General features: G+C 32.2%; 2 protein-coding genes across 5 annotated transcripts; one reads left to right on the plus strand and one right to left on the minus strand.

The window, feature by feature from the left end:
- The first annotated feature begins 7,847 nt into the window (after nt 1-7,847).
- LOC118063407 (linoleate 9S-lipoxygenase) lies at nt 7,848-13,056 on the plus strand. Of its 2 annotated transcripts, XM_035077424.2 has the most exons (10): nt 7,848-7,862; nt 7,941-8,126; nt 8,739-9,019; nt 9,092-9,332; nt 9,468-9,833; nt 9,937-10,022; nt 10,331-10,417; nt 10,864-11,198; nt 11,485-11,748; nt 12,123-13,056. In XM_035077424.2, the coding sequence occupies exons 2-10, from the start codon at nt 7,943-7,945 to the stop codon at nt 12,895-12,897; spliced, it is 2,619 nt and encodes an 872-aa protein (XP_034933315.1). In that variant the 5' UTR covers nt 7,848-7,862; nt 7,941-7,942; the 3' UTR covers nt 12,898-13,056. The 2 variants fall into 2 exon arrangements, with proteins under 2 accessions (XP_034933315.1, XP_034933314.1); XM_035077423.2 differs by lacking the exon at nt 7,848-7,862 and having other exon boundaries at nt 7,888-8,126.
- A 202-nt stretch (nt 13,057-13,258) lies between these two features.
- On the minus strand, nt 13,259-16,327 carry LOC118063408 (uncharacterized). 3 transcript variants are annotated; one of them, XM_035077428.2, is made up of 9 exons: nt 15,902-16,327; nt 15,677-15,811; nt 15,337-15,551; nt 15,174-15,244; nt 14,914-15,076; nt 14,518-14,707; nt 14,064-14,222; nt 13,847-13,935; nt 13,259-13,580 (listed from the first exon to the last, which is right to left on the minus strand). In XM_035077428.2, exons 1-9 carry the CDS (start codon nt 16,233-16,235, stop codon nt 13,485-13,487), a joined length of 1,452 nt encoding a protein of 483 aa, XP_034933319.1. In that variant the 5' UTR covers nt 16,236-16,327; the 3' UTR covers nt 13,259-13,484. The 3 variants fall into 3 exon arrangements, with proteins under 3 accessions (XP_034933319.1, XP_034933317.1, XP_034933316.1); XM_035077426.2 differs by having other exon boundaries at nt 15,662-15,811; XM_035077425.2 differs by lacking the exon at nt 13,259-13,580 and having other exon boundaries at nt 13,653-13,935; nt 15,662-15,811.
- Between the last annotated feature and the right edge of the window lie 3,169 nt (nt 16,328-19,496).

Below are 19,496 nucleotides of genomic sequence, written 5' to 3' on the forward strand. Positions count from 1 at the left end.
TTTTTTGTTATTTTTTTTTGGGTTACTCGATTTATTTATTTTTAACTAATTTTATTTTTATTTTTATAAATTTTATACTTTTTCATTGAATTATCTTAAAATTTAACTTCTTTATTTTTTTTAGAAGGCGTTCTTTTTTTGCAAGTTATATTGCTCACTTTTTCTTCTTAAGTTCGGTTAATTTACTATCATTATTTTTTTAATTATATAATTAAAAAATTTTATCTTATTGAACAAGTTAGAATCTATGACCTTAGTCATAAAGTTTTTTTATTTTTTAAAATATATTGATAGGCATTCACATTATTTTTTTTAGTTAAAGAAATTTAACTCGGCTCATAGCAAAACACATGCCATCTATGTAAGTATTATTAATATTACATATTATTATGAAAAAAAAAAAGTATGGGGAAAAGTTCTGTGCATCCAAACCCATGTTATTGTAAATCACTAGTGGAAAGCAATATTCAACAACACCCATGTTATTGTGAATTACAATAGTAATCTATGGTATTTTTCTTTAATTTTTAGTTTTGATCCATTGGTTTTCTTCATTTTAATCCTTTTTTTAAATTGTTCATTTAAAATTGTATTTATTTGGAATTTGACTTTGCTATATGTTTTGAATGCCTAGTTATAGGATCTCGAGGTATCAAATAAAAAATGTTGCTTGGTTGATGCTTAGTTTGGACCAATTAAGTGAAATCTTGTTAATTTAAAACAATTGAAGATTTGGGGACAACATTTAAACAATAGGAAAATATTTAGCCCCTTTTTTTATTTAAATAATTAGGGACTGAATTGTACAATTATGTAAATGATCAACCCTGATTTTTTTTTTTTGTGTCATTTAATTTCTTTTGTTTTCAATTTAATCCTTAAAAAGTTTAGTTTATTTGGGATTCGACTTAACAATTTTTTTTGTTGTTTAGAAAAGGGGATCATGTGGTGTTAAGGAAAAATTATAACACGCAATTAATGTTTAACATTCAATTGTATTAGTTTAAAACAATTAAGGCTTAAGAGACCAAATATATTTTTTTTAAAATTATGGTAAATGATTAAAAAAAAAAAAAGGGTCTCTAGTGGTGTGTGCAACTTTCTCATATGTCAAACCACCACCTTCTTTGGTGTCTTGAATGCCATCTTCTTTGGTGTCTCGGCAAGCTTGTCCTGATGTGCGACGCGTTTTGATTTTGGAGACGCATGATAGTATATTTTCCCTTTTCTTCTCCTCTCTCTTTTCTCTCTCCTTGTAACACCTACAATTTAATATAACATTGAACGATACTTAAAGCCTTATACTCAAAGAAAATATGGTAATTTTTTTTTTTACTATCTATCAACATTAATAAAACTCATGAATTATTTTCCTACCTTTATGTAACATTTAACCTAATTTAGTTTATTCTTTTATCAACAGAATTTCATCAGAGTTTCTTTTATATAGAACTCTTATCTAATAATTTGTTCTACTAAATTCCTTGTATAAAATAAATATAAGAATCTCCACCATTTTTCACAACTAAGATTGCCTCAGACATACCATTCAACAACAAAACATTCATCTATTCCATAAGAATATAATCCTATATACCCATACAAGTTCATAGGTATAATTTCATATGACTAAATTCACTATACATAGTTATACCATTACCAATATCCATAAATCAAAAAAAAAAAAATGTCATCCCTTTCTTGTTTACAAGTCTCATATTATGCTAAGCTAATATAAGAAATAAATCTAAATATAATACATTGGATTATTCTATGATCTCTTAATTTCTTTACTAATTTCATAAAAGAATCTAGAAAATAATCACAAAGTTGAGGTCTTTGGTTGAATATACTTTGTTACACATAATATAATATAATATAGTATATAATATAAATTAAATGATATACATATCTATTTTCATATTTTTTTTTATCACACTTTTGAAAATATTGATGCCATTGTTAATCTTTTACGAGTATATTCATGTTCAACTATAATTTTGAATTCATTTTTTTTTATTGAAGGACGCACCTTTCTTTTACTTTCTTTCTTAATAGACTGCTAAAGTTTTTTCTCTCCTCTTCTATGATATCCTTCGAAGACTTCTAACAATTTATTTCATCATATAGGTTCTTAATACAATTATCTTTATTAGACTTCATAGTAACATTAATGCAATAACTCAAACTCATACATATTCATTTCCCTTAATATTTTTACCATCATATTCTCCTTACAATTTAACATATTCATAATCACATCTTCATCTTGCATCTTTGATTGATTGATATTTTCAATGATTATATCTCATGCCTAAAGCAAATCGTATTCATTAAATGATTTAATACTCCTAGTTTATGTATTAATTCCCTTCTAATCTTGTGACTCACTTTCTAGGATCACAAGTCTTACTTTGAAACAACACATTCTTTAATTTCATTTATCGGTTATGAGTTCATACCTTAGTTTATTTTGAATTATAATTCATTTAAATATCAAGACTCTTGTCCTTAATTAACCATATTCATTACTCAAGTTCAATGTCCATTAGTTCATATTTTTTACTTAATTATGAGTTCATTGATATAATTTAAGTATCTAGATACACCTATCTTAATCCAATCCCTATCTTTCCAATACACACATTTCAATCTTGCAACAAAATCACACCAAACTTATATAGAAATGGAAGAAAAGATGTGTATTTACCCTTTTTAAACATAAATCAAGAAGAATTTGGAACATTTGCTCAAGTTATCCTTTCATTCTCCTTAAATCCTTTGGTACCTTTTACTAAGTTCACCACTCCAAAATATGATTCTCTCTCTCTCTCTCTCTCTCTCTCTCTCTCTCTCTCAAACCACTTGGTTCATGTTTTCCTTCCTTAAAATTAACTTATTCTTCCTTAAATTAACCATTTTCATGTGTTTCTCTTTTATTTTTTAAAAGAAAAGATGAAGAAATGAAGATATCATGGCTATAGGAAAATTTAAAAGGAACAACCCCTTTTTATAATGGGATTTTATCACAGTTTACCATTTTGCCCCTTATGAGTATCCCCCATATTTTTGTGAAACATACCCAATTTATGACCTAAATTCCAAGGCCTTACCGACTATGATTGACCTAAAATTTTAACCTAAAGTAGAACAACATGTTAGGAGATTCCTCTTAGAATTTAAGTTCAATCCAATGGTCAGGTTAAGAGTTATACTCGATAATAAAAACTAGTCAAGAGGTGATTTTAAGTCAAAATTCTGAATTTTCTTGTTAAATCCTTACTGAAATCATATCAGTTATTTTACTAAGTGTCCAAAACTAGTTTCTTATTCCAACATATATTTATTTTGCATTTTTATTATTTATTTCACTTACAGACTTATTACAGTTTCTCGGTAACATTGCTAATTTTTACCCGGGATTTACATTAACACCTTTCGTGTAGTTCATTCTTAACTTTTATACCTCATTTCCATTATAATTCCTCAAAATTATTTTATTATTCTTAAAAAAAATATTTATTTTAATTTTTTTCATAATTCTTTTATCCGTCGAACCTCATTACTGGTTCCACTGACATTGTGAATTATAAACTAAAATTGATAATTCTTATTTTAACTTCAACAATACCTTTAAATTTATATATGGAGGTCATCCCCTTTATTATACATCAACATTTATTATTATTTCCATCATTTATCTATTTCTTTTCATCCTTAGTTTCCATTACTCGTCGAGATTTTATTGCCTTTAATTTTATATTTATGCAGGGGTTTACACTTCTCTCCTCGATTTTTGCACCACTCTCCAAAATAGAAAGGGGTCATGTCATTTTTATTTGTATCTCAAATTAGGTATTCATTTTTTTGATTGCTATTTGTTTTGTTATAAATCTTTTTTGATTGATTTCATTTTTTAATTTCACCTCTCATTATTAGATTGATTAAGTATTGAACTTCATGAATTTCTTTTTTGATTGGCCTTAGTCATAGGTTTGGAAAGTTAGCTCAAGTTGACTTTGGTCTTTTTTTGTACTTTTTTAAATTGATTTTTTTTTCAATTTATCCTTTAACATTTGGTTTGTTGGGGATTGACATTTGTTATAATTTTATTTTTATTTTTTATGACGGCATCTCGATCTCATAATCTAGTCCACAAGATTGGTGGGCTATTCTATGTTGGCTCGAGTTTTTTTTTTTTTATCTTTATTTTTAAAAATTAGATCTTTTGTTCAATTTTGCCTTTCAATATTAGATGGGTTTGGTCACTGAGCTTCATAATTCTTTCAATTTGCTTTCTATAGGATTATTTTAGTCTCACGATCTAAGTCACTGTTTGAAAAGTTAGTCTGGTTGACTCGGGTCTATTTTTAGGATTTTTTTTAAGTTGTTTTCTTTCTCAACTTTGATGTTTAATGTTTAGTTATTTGAGAATTAAGTTTCATGGTTGTTATTTTTTCCATTTAAGTTGTTACATTCTCATGACTTGGGTCACAAGTTTGCCAAGTTGACTCGAGTTTTTTAATTATGTTGTTTCAAACTTTATCTTTCAATAATGAGTTGGTTGGGAGATGAATTTTATTATTATTTTTTCTCTGTGGGGTAATCTCGTTCTCAAAACTTAGATTGCAAGTTTAGCTAGATGGAAATTGGGCTTTAAGATTTTTTTATTCGCTTTTTATTAAGTTATCCTGGTCTTATAACCAAGGTAACGTGTTTATTGGATTAACCTGAGTTTGATTTTTTAAAAAAAAATTTCTTTGGAAATTGTTTATTTTATGATTTCACCCTTCAATAATGGATTGGTTGGGAGTTGGGATTCAATTGTTTTTGTTTTATGTGTGGTAACTTTGTTATCATGATTCTTGCCATGGGTTTAGTTGGTCGGGAGTTGGACTTTATTATTATTTTTATTTTCTTTGTATTAAGTTATACTTAGATGGTGGATTTATCGGGTTAACCTGGTTGACTTGAATGTTTCTTTTATAAAAAAAAATGTTTTGTTTTTTTATTTTGTCCTTCAACAATAGATTGGTTGAGAATTAGGCTTCACTATTTTCTTTTTTTCTTTTACTTTCTATGAGGTAATTCAGTTCTCATGGCTTAAGTCATGGATTTAGTGAGTTTACCTAGGTTGACTTATGCCAAGTTTTTTTGATCCAATTCTTAAATTAAATATATTTTATTGTGATTGTGGACTCATACAAGGATATTGAGTAGACAGTTGATATATCAGACTCGACCCTATCTTTTATAGCATGCATTCCCATCTGTGTCGCAACTAATTCACCTTTTTCCTTACATATATGGCTTATTAAGCATTGACCTTTCTAATTTGTTTCATTTTGCATTCGATGAGGTTATTACGATTTCATGATTTGGTTTTCAGGTTAACCAGAGCTGGTCCAAGTCAATCAAATATATCACTATCTAATTTTTTTTTAAATGGTGTTGTCTAACATGTCGTTGTCTCAGTATTTTAAATGGATATCATCCAAAACACGTTAGGTCTTGATTTCATGGTTGGTTTTTTCTCTACTAACAAACATTTTAGCAACACCTTGACAATTTTTATATTTTTTCAAAAAATAATCCGACTTGTGGCCAAGGATTTGATTAAAACAACTAAGCTATGTAGTGATTTTATTGTTAATGTTGCACTATTCACTCTCTTACAAATAATTATAGATTGGAATACTCAATGTTTTTCTAAATTCTCAATTTAGTCATCAAACTTCTTTTTTTCACAATTGAACCTTTTTTAGCATAAACTGATGCCCAATTACATATATTTCTTTTTTGGAAGAAAAGGTTGAATTGAAAGATAGAGGATCAAAGTGTGTGTGTGTGTGTGTGTGTGTGTGTGTGTGTGTGTATAAAAGGAGGGGAACTAGGTGGTAACTTCATATTTCATTTGAAAAGTTTATTTTAGTTTTCAATCTTTTTCAGTTAATATGTGGTTGGTCTCTCTTGTTTCCAGAAATTCAATTTCAGTACCCAATTTCATTTCCCTCATTTTTTTAATTTTTTGTGAGAGTAGAGAGGTTCATTGGATTCCAGCATACAGAAAGAAAGTCTGCATTGACAACAATTCTAGCCATCATGAATTTTAATTGTGTTCAATGACCTTTTTTATTTGTTTTTATTTTTTTGGTCACTTAATTGTTTTTTTTTTTTCAATTTGATACTTTTAAATTTAATTGATGTGAAATTGGAATTGGAATTTGGTAATTTATTTTGGTTGGATTGATATTGGGTTCTCACAATTTCAGGAAAAAGTTAATGCTTGAATTGACAAAATAAAATTTTATTTTATTTATTTAAAACAATTGAAGCTTTAGGGACTAATTTGAAAGTAAAACAAATTTTCAATCTTTTCTTTTGCCAATTCAAAGACTAAATGTCCAACCCCTTTTTGTCACTTAAATCTATTTTTTTCAAATTGATCCTTTTATATATTATTGATGTGGTATTAGACTTGATGATCTTTTTTGTTTGGTTTAATTTTGGGTTCTCGCGATGCTAAGAAAAATCTTTAGAGCTTGGTTGATGTTTGGTTTTGACAAAATTGATTTCAATTTTATTGAATGGAAAGAATTGAATTTTTAGGGATTGAATTTGAAATTAAAAAAAATATTAAACCCCTTTGTTACCAAGCTAGGGAATGTTGTGGAGAATAGGATGGTGCGTGTCAAATATGCTGTCATGTACAGCTTTCTTTGGGATTCAATGATGACCTTCATTAATGTTGTTCAAATCATCTTGATGAAGGCTTCCTTATAAGGTGACGTATGACAATGATGGATCCAATATTTCTACTTTTTTTTTCTTTCTTATCCTCTCTACTTTCTCTCTTCTCTCTTTAGTTTTTGCGCCTAGCCTTATTCAAAAAAGCAAATTGACTTTTTTTTTTTTTTTTATGAAATTTGATCTATGTTCTTTTTATTTTTTTTAACTTAATTTTTTTCATTTTAATCCTTCAACATTTGGTTGGTTAAGAATTACGCTTCATTTGTTTTTTATGTTTTTCTTTTTATGGGGTAACTCTGGTTTTATGACCTAAATCATAGGTTTAGAAGGTTAACTCGCGTCAACTTGGATTATTTTTCGTCTTTTTTATCATTCATTTTTTTTTTTAAATCTTGTCCTTCAACATTTAATTGATGTGAAATTGGACTTAATAATTTATTTTGGTTGGATTGATTTGGGTTATCTTGATTAATGCTTGAATTAGCAAAAATAAAATTTTATTTTATTTATTTAAAACAATTGAAGCTTTAGAACTAAATTTGAAACTAAAGAAAATGTTCAACCTTTTTGTTTGGCCAATTCAGAGACTAAATGTCGAACCATACTTTGGCACAACCGTGACTGACCTAAACATTCATGCTATAATAAGTAGCTAATCATCATCTTCAATGCCCAACAAGAAAAGCTAGACATGGAAAGGAGAATAAACGATTTATCATCATGACAACATCCCCTGATTAAAAGTTAATGCGCTGGAGAAGTTAGAAAAGGACAACGAATTTGCGGCGGTCTCATCGGAATCCCATTTGCATTACAGAACCAGAGACCTCCAACTTGAACACTGTCTCAGCATGCTGTCAATGGTGGAATGCCTTCAAACACAAACAAAACTTCCCCTTGGGTTGAATCACTGTAGCAAGTGAAGCATGTGATGAGAAAACCAAAAGTGCTAAAGTAAACCTGAAAGGCAAGCAATGGATCAGATGCATAGCTAATGACCGAAGCTAGGAACATTTTGTTTCCTTCCACGTTATGTAAACGCCGTGTTATAGACACCTTCGCACGCCAGCATTCGTTGCAGCACCAATCAGATGTGTAATTAATAATACAAGGTAGGCATAAATTCACCAGGGTTCATTTAAGATGCTATAGCAGAAATTCACTAGGAAGAAAAAATAACAAAAATATAGACATGATGTCCCGCAGAGCACATCCCAGCATGAAGGAGCGAGTGGAAGCTGTCCAAAGCAAACTTCAAAATCATCATATCAAGCAAAACATTATAAAGGGAAAAGTTGTTATTCAAAATCATGGGCAATCAGGACCAGGAAAATCAGCATCTGTACAGATTTATAGCAGCACTACAGTCGATCCAAGTAAGTATTTGAGTTATATCAAGTTTTATTTAAAATGAATAGGTTTTGCTCTTCCTGCATTCAGTCATAGAACTAAAAGAACAGAAATTTAACGTTAACAGTCAGCTGAGAAACAAGTGAACTACCCAGCTTACATAGCCCTGCCCCCTGATTATTGTTCTAATAAAGTATTCTCCTCACAGCATAAACATATTAGGCCGAAATCTTCAGTGCAGTGTCATTTATGTTATAACTTCCTTTTCAGCTATGCAAAAAACAACCTAATGCAAAATAGTTCTAGAGAAAACACCAAGAAATTGCACTTTTTTCCTTGGAATATGTATTTCCACAAAAGTTACGACAACATTATAGATATTTCTGACTTGCTATTGCCATGCAGTTGATACAATTGTTATCAATTTCCCTTTGTGTGTCTTAGATGTAAAAAAGTTGGGAATAACTTGAGTTCTCAAAAACTAGATGAGACCAGCTGACTGGACCTTAAAAATTAGGATAAAAATCCATGATGGTGCGACGTCACCTGATCATAAGAAACAAAAGTTTGATAATGATAAGTCTGACTGCATAACATCAAGCTCCTTGTGATCTTCTACTTCATGCTGCATCTACTAGGCACAGGCAAAGGAAAGTTGAGTGCAAAAGCCTACCTCAAGCATGGAAAGAGCAAGGAACATGAAGGCACAAAAACAAGAACATACAAAATAAAACTACATGTCAAGCCAGACTTTGGGATTCCAGGAGCTTTTCTTATGAAAAATCAACATAAGCATAAATTCTTCCTTGAATCTGTAACTCTTGAAATTCTAGACAATCAGATCATCTACTTTGACTGCAGATCTTGGGTGTATCCATTCCAAAAGACAAAATCAGAGCGCCTATTCTTCTCAAGCAAAGTAAGTTAAAAGCCAAACTTATATCTATAAATATATAATGAAGCACAATCAAACTCATACCTAATGTTGCAGAGTTATCTTCCAAATCATACACCTAGAGCTCTGGTGGAGTTGAGAAAGCTGGAACTTGCAAGCCTGAGAGGGGATGGAAAACAAGAGAGGAAGGAATGGGATCGAATCTATGACTATGATTATTACAACGATATTTGTAATCCAGATGAAGGTCAGGAACACATTAGACCAGTCCTGGGTGGTTCTGAATTACATCCATACCCCCGTCGGGTGAGAACAGGTCACCCTCCCAGCAACACAGGTAACCCAAATTTCTCTCTCACATGGTTCGGATGATCTGCCATGGTTCCTTTTCCTATAAAATTCCCTCGAAGCTTTTTCCACTGTTAATACATGATTTTCTTTTTGTTTGCTACTTGTGATCACTTACATATAGAACCTTCAACCAAGAGCCGGACAGAAACAATCAATTTGGATATATATGTTCCTCCAGATGAGCGCTTTAGTCCCAAGAAATTATCAGAGTTCATATCAAATTCAATCCAGGCTACAGTGCATTTCATTATCACAGAGGCAGAATCATTATTCAAACTAGATTCCAGTAGCGTTGAGTCGTTTGACGAGATACATGATATGTTTTCTAGCAAGAGAAGCAAAGCAGTAGAGGGAAAGGCCAAAGACAAATTGAAGGGAAAGGTCAAAGAAAAATTGAAGAAATTAGTTCCAGATGTCCTTTTCAAAGAAATTACTTATGCAGGCAAAGAGGACCTCGTGAAATTCCCATTACCTCAAATTATAACAGGTAATTCCTCTAGCAATCTGCTCTTATAATTCATAGATCATAAAGGATTGTGTTCTATTAAATTGTCTCAGCATTATGCATCTATTTTAAATGTATTTTGCAGAAAATGAATTAGCCTGGAGAAACGATGAGGAATTTGGACGTCAAATGCTTGCAGGAACTAATCCAGCAAGGATACAATGTTTGGAGGTTTCTCTAACCTTATGAACTGCATTGGATCTATCATCAGCTTAAAGCCTAAACCTGCACCATTCAATACCACTATCCATTAATCAAGAAATTTCCTTGATATGTTCATAAGGCATGAACTACATACAACAGACAAACATAACAAAGATCATGTTCCCTATACAGTTCATGTTGATTTCAAACCCACAGTACAGTTCTTATAAGTTGCTCTTCACAGTTCAACACTGTAGCAGCCGGTCACCTTGATACTGAGTCATGATTTAGTCATAAGCACCCATCAGACGTTCTAATTTGACTATACTTCACAGGTATTCCCACCAGAAGGCAGAAATGGAGGGAGTACAATAGATGCATCACACATAGAGCACAGCCTTGATGGGTTGACACTTCGCCAGGTAACCATCCGCATCCTTCTCCACTCAGTAAACCTCTCCTTTTTCCTTTTCTTCCCCCCCCCCCCCCTCTCCGAGGAGATTGATGATGCACAACAAGAGTAATCACAGGACATGAAATTCGTTTCATAAATGAAACTAGGCTAGAGGTTAATGTTAAATTAGAATGGTGAACACTTGTAGAGTTCAAAAAATTATAAACTAAGCAGGGAAATAATAGAATACACAAAATGTAAGGTTCAGATATCTAGGAACAGCGACAGAGGTTTAACAAAACTCATAAGCCAAGAAATAACTTTTTCACGCACCAATAAATACTTAAAACCATTTATGTTCCATGTCCAAGATTTATTATTATACATAAGGTATTAAGAGACAAGAGAGATGTTAAATTATGAATGCAAGAGGTCTTCTATAGCTATTCACTTCTTTCTAAATATAAATCACAGGCAATGAATGAATGGAGGATACTCATCTTGGATCACCACGCCTATCTCATGCCGTATTTAAGCAAAATTAACATAAACGGTATTTGTGCTTATGCATCAAGAACACTATTTTTCTTAAGAAATGATGCTACATTGAAGCCATTAGCAATAGAATTGAGCCTGCCTGGCTCCAGTGAGTACACAAGCTCCAGTGAGGACACAGGCTCCAGTGAGGACACAGAAGTCAGCAGGGTGTTTCTCCCAGCAAATCAAGGAACTGAAGCGGCACTATGGCAGCTTGCTAAAGCTCATGTTGCAGCTAATGACTCAGCATACCACCAACTAGTCAGCCATTGGTGAGTTGAGACACTTTGCCAATGTCAATCCTGGATTTTCCATATTATTTGTGGAGTTTTACCCAGAACAAAAATATTTTCTCAGAGGTCAACAGCTAAGCATTATATAGGCCATCTAATGACTGTTTCTTTTTTTTCTTTCTTTCTTTCTTTTCGAGAATTTTTGACTGAAATTTCTAAATGCATTCTTAAATCATTACTGATGGTTCATAGAAAAAAGAAATACCTTCCTATTCACAACAGAATGCCCAATGCTTTTGTTTTCTCTGATGTGTGCATTTTCCAGGTTACACACTCATGCAGTAGTTGAGCCGTTCATTATTGCAACTAGAAGGCAGTTGAGTGTCATGCACCCAATCAACTGGCTACTACGTCCTCATTTCAAGGACACCATGCACATAAACGCATTGGCTCGGAGTATCCTCATAAACTCTAGAGGAATCCTTGAGAAAACACTCTTTTCTGGTGAAATATCCATGGAATTGTCTTCTGAACTCTATAAAGAATGGAGATTTGATGAACAAGCTCTTCCTGCTGATCTTGTCAAAAGGTAATTCATTCTAACAAATAGCCCCCCTCTCCCTTGCATCTAGTTTCTTTTTGTTATCAACACAACAGGGGGGAAAATCCATAATGTCAACATTTAAGTTGAGATCATACGATTATTTTCATTATCTGTAGATAGTTAATATAATAAACAAGAGAATAGGAAACAAAGAACATAAATATCATAAAATGTGTCAGGGATACGCTGAATATTTTCCATGCATTCTAGAGGAAGTGCAAAATAAAATTCTGAGCCTATAAAACCAAAGTGAGCATAGTAGAAAACAAACACCTAGAAGCAACCTAAAAAATCAGAAAACATGAATTCTTACTCTAGCATTCAGTTCTAATGTTGTCTTATAACAAATGCTATTTCAGAGGATTGGCCCTGGAAGACCCAGACAATCCAAATAATCCCACTGGGGTACAGCTCCTCTTCGATGATTATCCCTATGCTGCAGATGGACTTGATATTTGGCATGCCATCAAGACATGGGTCACGGACTTCTGCTCACTTTTCTACAAAGACGATTCTTCTGTCAATTCTGATGTAGAAATTCAAGCATGGTGGTCTGAGATCCAGAATGTGGGCCATGGTGATAAGCGCAACGAGACATGGTGGTACAAAATGACAACTCTCTCAGACCTAACAGAGGCTCTAACAACACTCATATGGATTACATCAGGCCTTCATGCTTCCGTCAACTTTGGGCAATATGCATATTCTGGCTGCCCTTTAAATCGTCCCATGCTATGTCGAAAATTTATTCCAGAGGAAGGGACAGAACAATTTGCCGAGTTCTTAAGAGATCCAGACAAATATTATCTTAACATGCTGCCCGGCAGATTTGAGATGAGCCTTGGTATAGCATTAACAGAGGTTCTCTCGAAGCACACATCTGATGAAGTATACTTAGGTCAGAGGCCGCTGTTAGAGTGCAGTGACAATAGAGTTCAGCAAAAATTCAAGAAGTTCAATGAACATCTCCAAGAGATAGAGAAGAAAATTATTCAGAGGAACAAAGATCCCGAGTTTAAGAACAGGAGCGGCCCTGCCAAGATCCCATACGAACTTCTCTACCCAGATACATCCAGTGTTGGATCCAAATGGGGCATCACAGGAAAGGGGATCCCTAACAGCATATCAATATAGCACGACTTCATTATACTGCAAACTGTAGTCCAGTGATGACTAAACAGTCACTATAAAAGCGTTTCTCCAAAATATATACTTGTCCAAAGCATGTTAAGCTCCACCATTTTCCTGGTCTCATCCTGATAGTGATTGCATTACTGAAACATGTTCTTTGTTTCTTATGAGTCGAAGGAGATAAAATATCAAAGGTTCAATTTAATAGTATTCATCCAAGGCAGTATGTTGCCAATGGACTTTGTCTCACCGAGACAATCATCGAAAGTGGAGAAAGCTAGAGCCAGAGAATCAAATGGGACTATAACATTTGTCTTAGATGTGCACGCAAGATTAACAGTAAAATGATGAAAGACAGACAAAGGAGAGAGAAAAAAAAACTAGAAGATAAAAACTAATGGTTCAGTGAATACAGATATAAATTAAAGAAGCAGATATATGAAAGACATACAAAATATGTCACAGCAGCTACCAAAATTCAGCACTATTTCCTGTGACCTTGAGATGTCCCAGAAAACCAGCAGCCCATTAAATACTGGCCAATCATGCAACCATTCCATCTTCCATCTTGTAAAAAACACGGGTATTTATTAGCAACATCGACCCTGAAGTGCAAATGCTGCCATATCGACAGTTCCAGGATTGCCCAACACCATATCAGCAACCATTTCAGCAGTACCCAAAGCCTTCCAAATGGAAGAAAAAAAAATGATGAGTGATTCTTTTGTTCAGCAGAGATTTATCAGCGGTCAAAAGGATAAAAATAACTACGAAGCTAATTTCCAAATACAGGCAGTGAACATAAGCTGTCACTAATCCAGTTTAGTTTACAACTAGAAAAATATGGTCAAACTTAAAAGCCTGAATTTATTTTTAAAAGGGGAAAAAAGAATAAGAAAGGAAAAACACCTAACCACTTTTCTTCAGTGGAAAAGGGGGATACAGATATTACCATAGAAAGTCCTCCTCCTTCATGCCCAGTTGCGATGATCACATTCATCAAACCAGGCACAGGCCCAATCACTGGCTTCCCATCAGGCACTAGAACAGTAGAACACATTTCATAATTACAAGGTGATGGCTTAAAGTACAAATTTAAAATTCTCAAGTCCCAGTGCTTTGGAAATAATTTTTTTCCTCTATGCATATCCTGAAGTACATGGACTTACTATACGGGCGTAATCCTATTCTCACTTTTCTATCCAAAGTGAAATCTCCAAGGGGCAGCTCTTTTAGTTTGGGAAAGAACTCTCCGGCCCTCTTCCATATATGATTGATAATGGACTCATCCACTCTAGTGCTATACCCAGTAAACTGACGGCTGCTCCCTGAAAAGTTCAATAGTAGATGATGGCCACACAAGCAGTCATTGAATGAACAACAGTATCTTATTTTAAAGTAACATAATTATGAAGAAAACAATATGCTAGGAAGAGTGGAAGACGTGACATAAATATCCATGATTTACCAGAAAGCCACACTCACTCTCTATTCGCCAAATACAATTACTCATGCAAACAATATAGTATTAAGTCTCATGAGGTTGCAATTCACCCAAGTTATTGTATGCAAGTTAAGATCGATGATATTAGATATCATGAACTAAAAGTATAATTTTCTTACCAAGAACAAGGTTTCCCATTGTGTCCATGGTGGCCGTCATCGAGACAGACAGGGCTTGCCCTTCCTCAACCTTTACTGAATGTGAACTTTTGTGATCTAAAGAATCATGTAGATGATCAACATAACCCATCTCCATCAGGCCATGGTCCAATCTAAAGGCACTAAAGTTCTCAAGGACAACCAAGTGACCCTGTTAAAAAGATTAAATGCATAACAGGTCTTATATATACAACAAATGCAAGATACAAAATTGAATCACCCAATAGGGCTCACGTTTAATAAAAAAAAAAAAAAAAAAAAAACAAAGAAAGAAAGAAAGAAAATGGTAACCCCAGGCCATTTTATATAATGCAAAAGAAGAATAAAAATCTTGGGTTATGTGATCCTATTTCCAACCTTCCGAGGCTTAACAGGGACATTCAACAAAATATTTGATTCTCTAAACAAGTCATGTGCCAAAGACCCGCTCCAACAACCAGCCGCCACTATAACAGCCTTCTTGCTGTACAATGTATTCTTGGAAGTCCGAACACCTTCAACCTCACTACTGCTATCAGATCTGTACACGTTAGAATTGAAGTAGTAATCTCATAACTTATACCCCCTTGAAATCACAAAGAATTCACAGCCAGTTACAGAGATGTGTGAGAATAAACCTCAATAAACTTGTCACTGGATCATGAAAGAACTCCGCATATCTCCCTTTTGTAGAAAAATGCCTATTAGCCTACATACACATGAGCCACACAAGCATGAATTCCACCACATGCCAACTGAAAACAATGCTGACTAATTGAGACAAGAGAAAAATTAATAAACCTTTTGAATGAATGCAACAGCACGTTGAGCGTCCAATTGACAATCATCGGGTAGAAACGCAGCCCCACCATCTTTACCGACCTCAAGCTCAGGTTCTTTTAATCGCAAAGCATCACTTGTTAAGTACTCTGCTCTCAATCCAGCTTCAGATAATCTCTTCACCTTCTTTTTCAACGTTGCCGCCTCTTCGGCAGTTCTGCCTACCAGCAAACTTCCTATAACAATAATTTAAGAAAAAAAAATCACAAACAATTATCACACTGCCCAATTAGCTAAACATAATAGTTATCTTCAGAGACTTTTATGAATAAATTTAAATAATTACCAGTCCGTTTCCAACCTAATTCTTGTAACGGATCCAGGCCTTGGGTACGCACATTCTCTGCAAACATTTGCCACAGTTTGTAGCTTCTCATTGTAAGGTCCCATGTGTCACTCTCTGGTTCCTTGTGCACCATCCACAAGTATCCCTGCCCTGTAACCGTCACAAAGTAAAACAAAAACAATAATCTGAAAAAAAAAAACAAAACGAGATATAATAATCAGAATTTGTTTCTAAGAATACCAGCGCCAGTAGCACCAGAGCAAGGGACGTCCTTATCAACAACAGCAACGGAAAGGTCCGACCCGATGAGGAACTGCCGGGCAATAGTTAACCCGATGATTCCAGCACCAATAATTACAACATCGAACGTGTGAGTAGAAGAAGAAGAAGAAGAAGAAGTGATTACGGGTTGAGTTCGAAAGGTTTTTCGTAGAGAAAGCGGTTTCCCGTTCGCGGTCAACGAGGAGCCAAAGAAGGTTGTTTTGAAGGTGACGACAGGGAAATGATTCCTTGGAAGCGAAACAACGTCATGGTTGAGTGGTGGTGACTGTATGTGTAGCGTAACGGAAGCCATTTTTGGCTTTGATTTGCGATTGGAAGTTTAAACAGAACGATTACCTCGACTAGGAAAACGAAAAGGAAACGATGTTGACTGTTAAGACCTTACTGAGGGTATGTGAGAGTGTGTAATTATTACTTTTTATTTTAAAATATATTAAAATAATATTTATTTATTTTTTAAAAATTAATTTTATATTAATATATTAAAATAGTCTAAAAATATCAAAAACATATTAATTTAAAATAAAAAAAAATATTTTCCTATTATAGTACCAAATATCACCTTAATCCTATAATTCATTAAATTTTTTATCAATTAAACTTGGAAGTTTAATAATATTAAAAAGTAAAATTAATTAATTTAATTTAATTTTAAAAAAAAATTAAATTTTTTAAATTTAATAAAAATAATAAAACAATCTATTTTATTTTCAAAACAACTTAAAATTTTTCATTAAAAAAATAACAAAACATTGGAGGGTGGTAAAACAATTTCTAAAAAAAAAAAACTAAAAAAGACTCGTGTCAACATCATAAATCAGGGTTAATCTTTTAAACTCGTAATCCGTTAAATTACAACTTGGATTCAACTAAGAAGCCAAACACCCAACTAATTAAATATTAAAAAATAAAATTAAAAAAAAATATATTACAGGGTAAGAAAATACAATAATAAAAAGAATTAAATTTGATAGGAATAAAATTAAGAATGATGAATTTGCAAAAAATCATCTAAAATAAAATAAATATTGATTAAAATTATGAGAATCAAATCTAACAAATAAAAAATATTCATTGAGGATGAAATTAAAAAAAAATTATAAATTATTCTAAATAAAAAAAAATTATAATAAAGAGAATAGGGATGGAATTGAAAGAAATCCTTAATTTCTTAAATTATTCTAAATAAAAAAATTATAATAAAGAGAGTAGGGATGAAATTTTAAAGATAACAAATATCAGAGGCTGATTTGAGATCAACATAAAAATTGAGAAGGAAACGAAAAAATTAATAATAAAAAAGTCCATATGAACCAAACTACCACCATTATGCCAAGCACATTGCTTATTTATGGAGGAGATGTTGAGATTTTTCAGTTGCCGACCTAAAAGTAAGGTTTTTGCCACATGAAAAAAATACACGTGTCGTTTGAAACCTGTGAAAACTGTTCACAGGCCTTTAACTCTTTTTAGCTTAATACTAGTTAGATGACCTGCGCGCGCGGTCATCTTTTGTCATTAGGATTAGGTCTTTCTGCAAAGTTATACCTAAGAGTTTTGGATTTGGCTACAACACTTGACCCAAGAGTAATATTTTTAATGTTAATAATAACATTAAACTTGTATGACCCAAGTTTAAGTGGGTTTGGCTACAATACTAGATCCAATAACCTTGGATGTGGGTCTAGCTGTAAAGTCGTATAAAAAAAAATATGATAATTAAATAGATTAAGTAAAAAGAAAAAAAAACATAGAAAAAGAACCAACATGAAGAAAATAACTAATGAAGAAAAAGAAAAAAAATATTAATTAACTGGGTTAACCCTTCAAACCAGGTTAATTCGTCAAACATTGGATTCGTGTCGTGAAAGTTTGATAACTAAATAGAAAAAAAAAATTGACGGGTTACCCCCGAATTAACCGGGCTAACCCGTCAAATAGGATCCGTGCATGAAAGTTTGATAACTAAATAAAAAAAAAATTAACATTAACAAACTAAAATAAATGAAAAAAATTAATTAAAAAGAAAAAATACCAAAAACAAACAAAAGGCGTCAGCCTTTTTACTATGGATTGTATTGTGCAGTCTACGGTCAAAGGCATAGAAAAAAAAAAGCAAAAAAGCAAAAAGAAAAAAAACTAACTAGGTTAAAAGAAAAAAAACCTATAGGAAAAAAAATTTAATAAAGAAAAAGAAAAAAAAATCTAAATTAACTAAGTACCTTGTCAAACCTTGAGATTCGTGTTATGAAAGTTTGATAACTAAATAGAAAAATTTTAATATCAACAAACTAAATTTTAAAAAAAAAAATTTAAAAGGGAAAAGCAAAGAAGAAAACTAATGAAGAAAAAGAAAAAAAAATCTGAATTAACTGGGCCAACCCGTCAGACAAGAGATCCATGTCATGAAAGTCTTATAACTAAATAGAAAAAAAATTTAACATAAACAAAATCAAATTAAAAGAAAAAAATTAATTCAAAAGTTAAAAAAAAAAAAAAAAAAAAAAAAGGCAATTAGGCTTTTCACCGTGGACTGCACTGTGTAAGTCTAGAGTCAAGGCATAAAAACATATAATATATATAAAAAAAAAAACTAAAGGCATTAATTGATAACTAAATAGAAAAAAAAAATTTAATATTAATGAACTAAATTAAACAAAAAAATATTAATTAAAAAGAAAAGGAAAAGGAAAAAAAAACCTATAACTAATTTTTTTGATTAGTTGATTCAGATTAGTTTTTTATTAGTGTTTTTCTTTTAATTTCACCTTTTAATATTGTATGCAGTCCACAATAAAAATGTTGATGCCTTTATTTTTTTTTTTTCTTTCTTTCTTTTTATGCCTTTGAAGGTGAACTGCACAGTGGAGTTCCACGGTAAAAAGGCTTGATGCCTTCTTCTTCTTCTTCATTTTTTTCTTTTTAATTAATTTTTTTTGTTGATATTAATTTTTTTATTTAGTTACCAGACTTTCAAGACACAGGATCTCAAGTTTGACTGGCAAAACCAGTTAATTTATATATCATTTTCTTTTTCTTCATTAGTTTTTTCTCCTTATAGATTTTTTTTCTTTTTTTCTTTTTAATTAATATTTTTTTGTTTAATTTAATTCATTAATGTTTTTTTTTTTCTATTTAGTTATCAACTGATGCCTTTAGTTTTTTTTTTCTTTTTTTCTATTTAATATTTAGTTTTTTTTTCTATATATTTAGTTCATTTAGATTCCAAGAGCCTTTGATGTGAGTTTGGTTGCAAGATTGCGTCATAAAAATGTGATAATCATAGTTTTGAAACTCGGCCCGGCTCGACAGGTCGACCTGGGGTTGGAATCGGCCGGGTTGAATAAAAAACAAAGGAAGGAAAAACCCGGTGTTGACCCGGTCCGGTCAAAACTCGGCCTCAAACCCATTGAATTTTTTCTTTTTTTTTTTTTTTACTAAAACGACGCCATTTTGATTTTAAAAAAAAATTACCTAACTGACCTAGTGACCCGGTCAAAACCCGGAACTCGAGCCTTGGACCGGGCGGGCCACTGGGCTAAGTCTTAAAACT

The sequence above is a fragment of the Populus alba genome, chromosome 14, assembly GCF_005239225.2.
Source record: "Populus alba chromosome 14, ASM523922v2, whole genome shotgun sequence".
NCBI classification, from domain to species: domain Eukaryota; kingdom Viridiplantae; phylum Streptophyta; class Magnoliopsida; order Malpighiales; family Salicaceae; genus Populus; species Populus alba.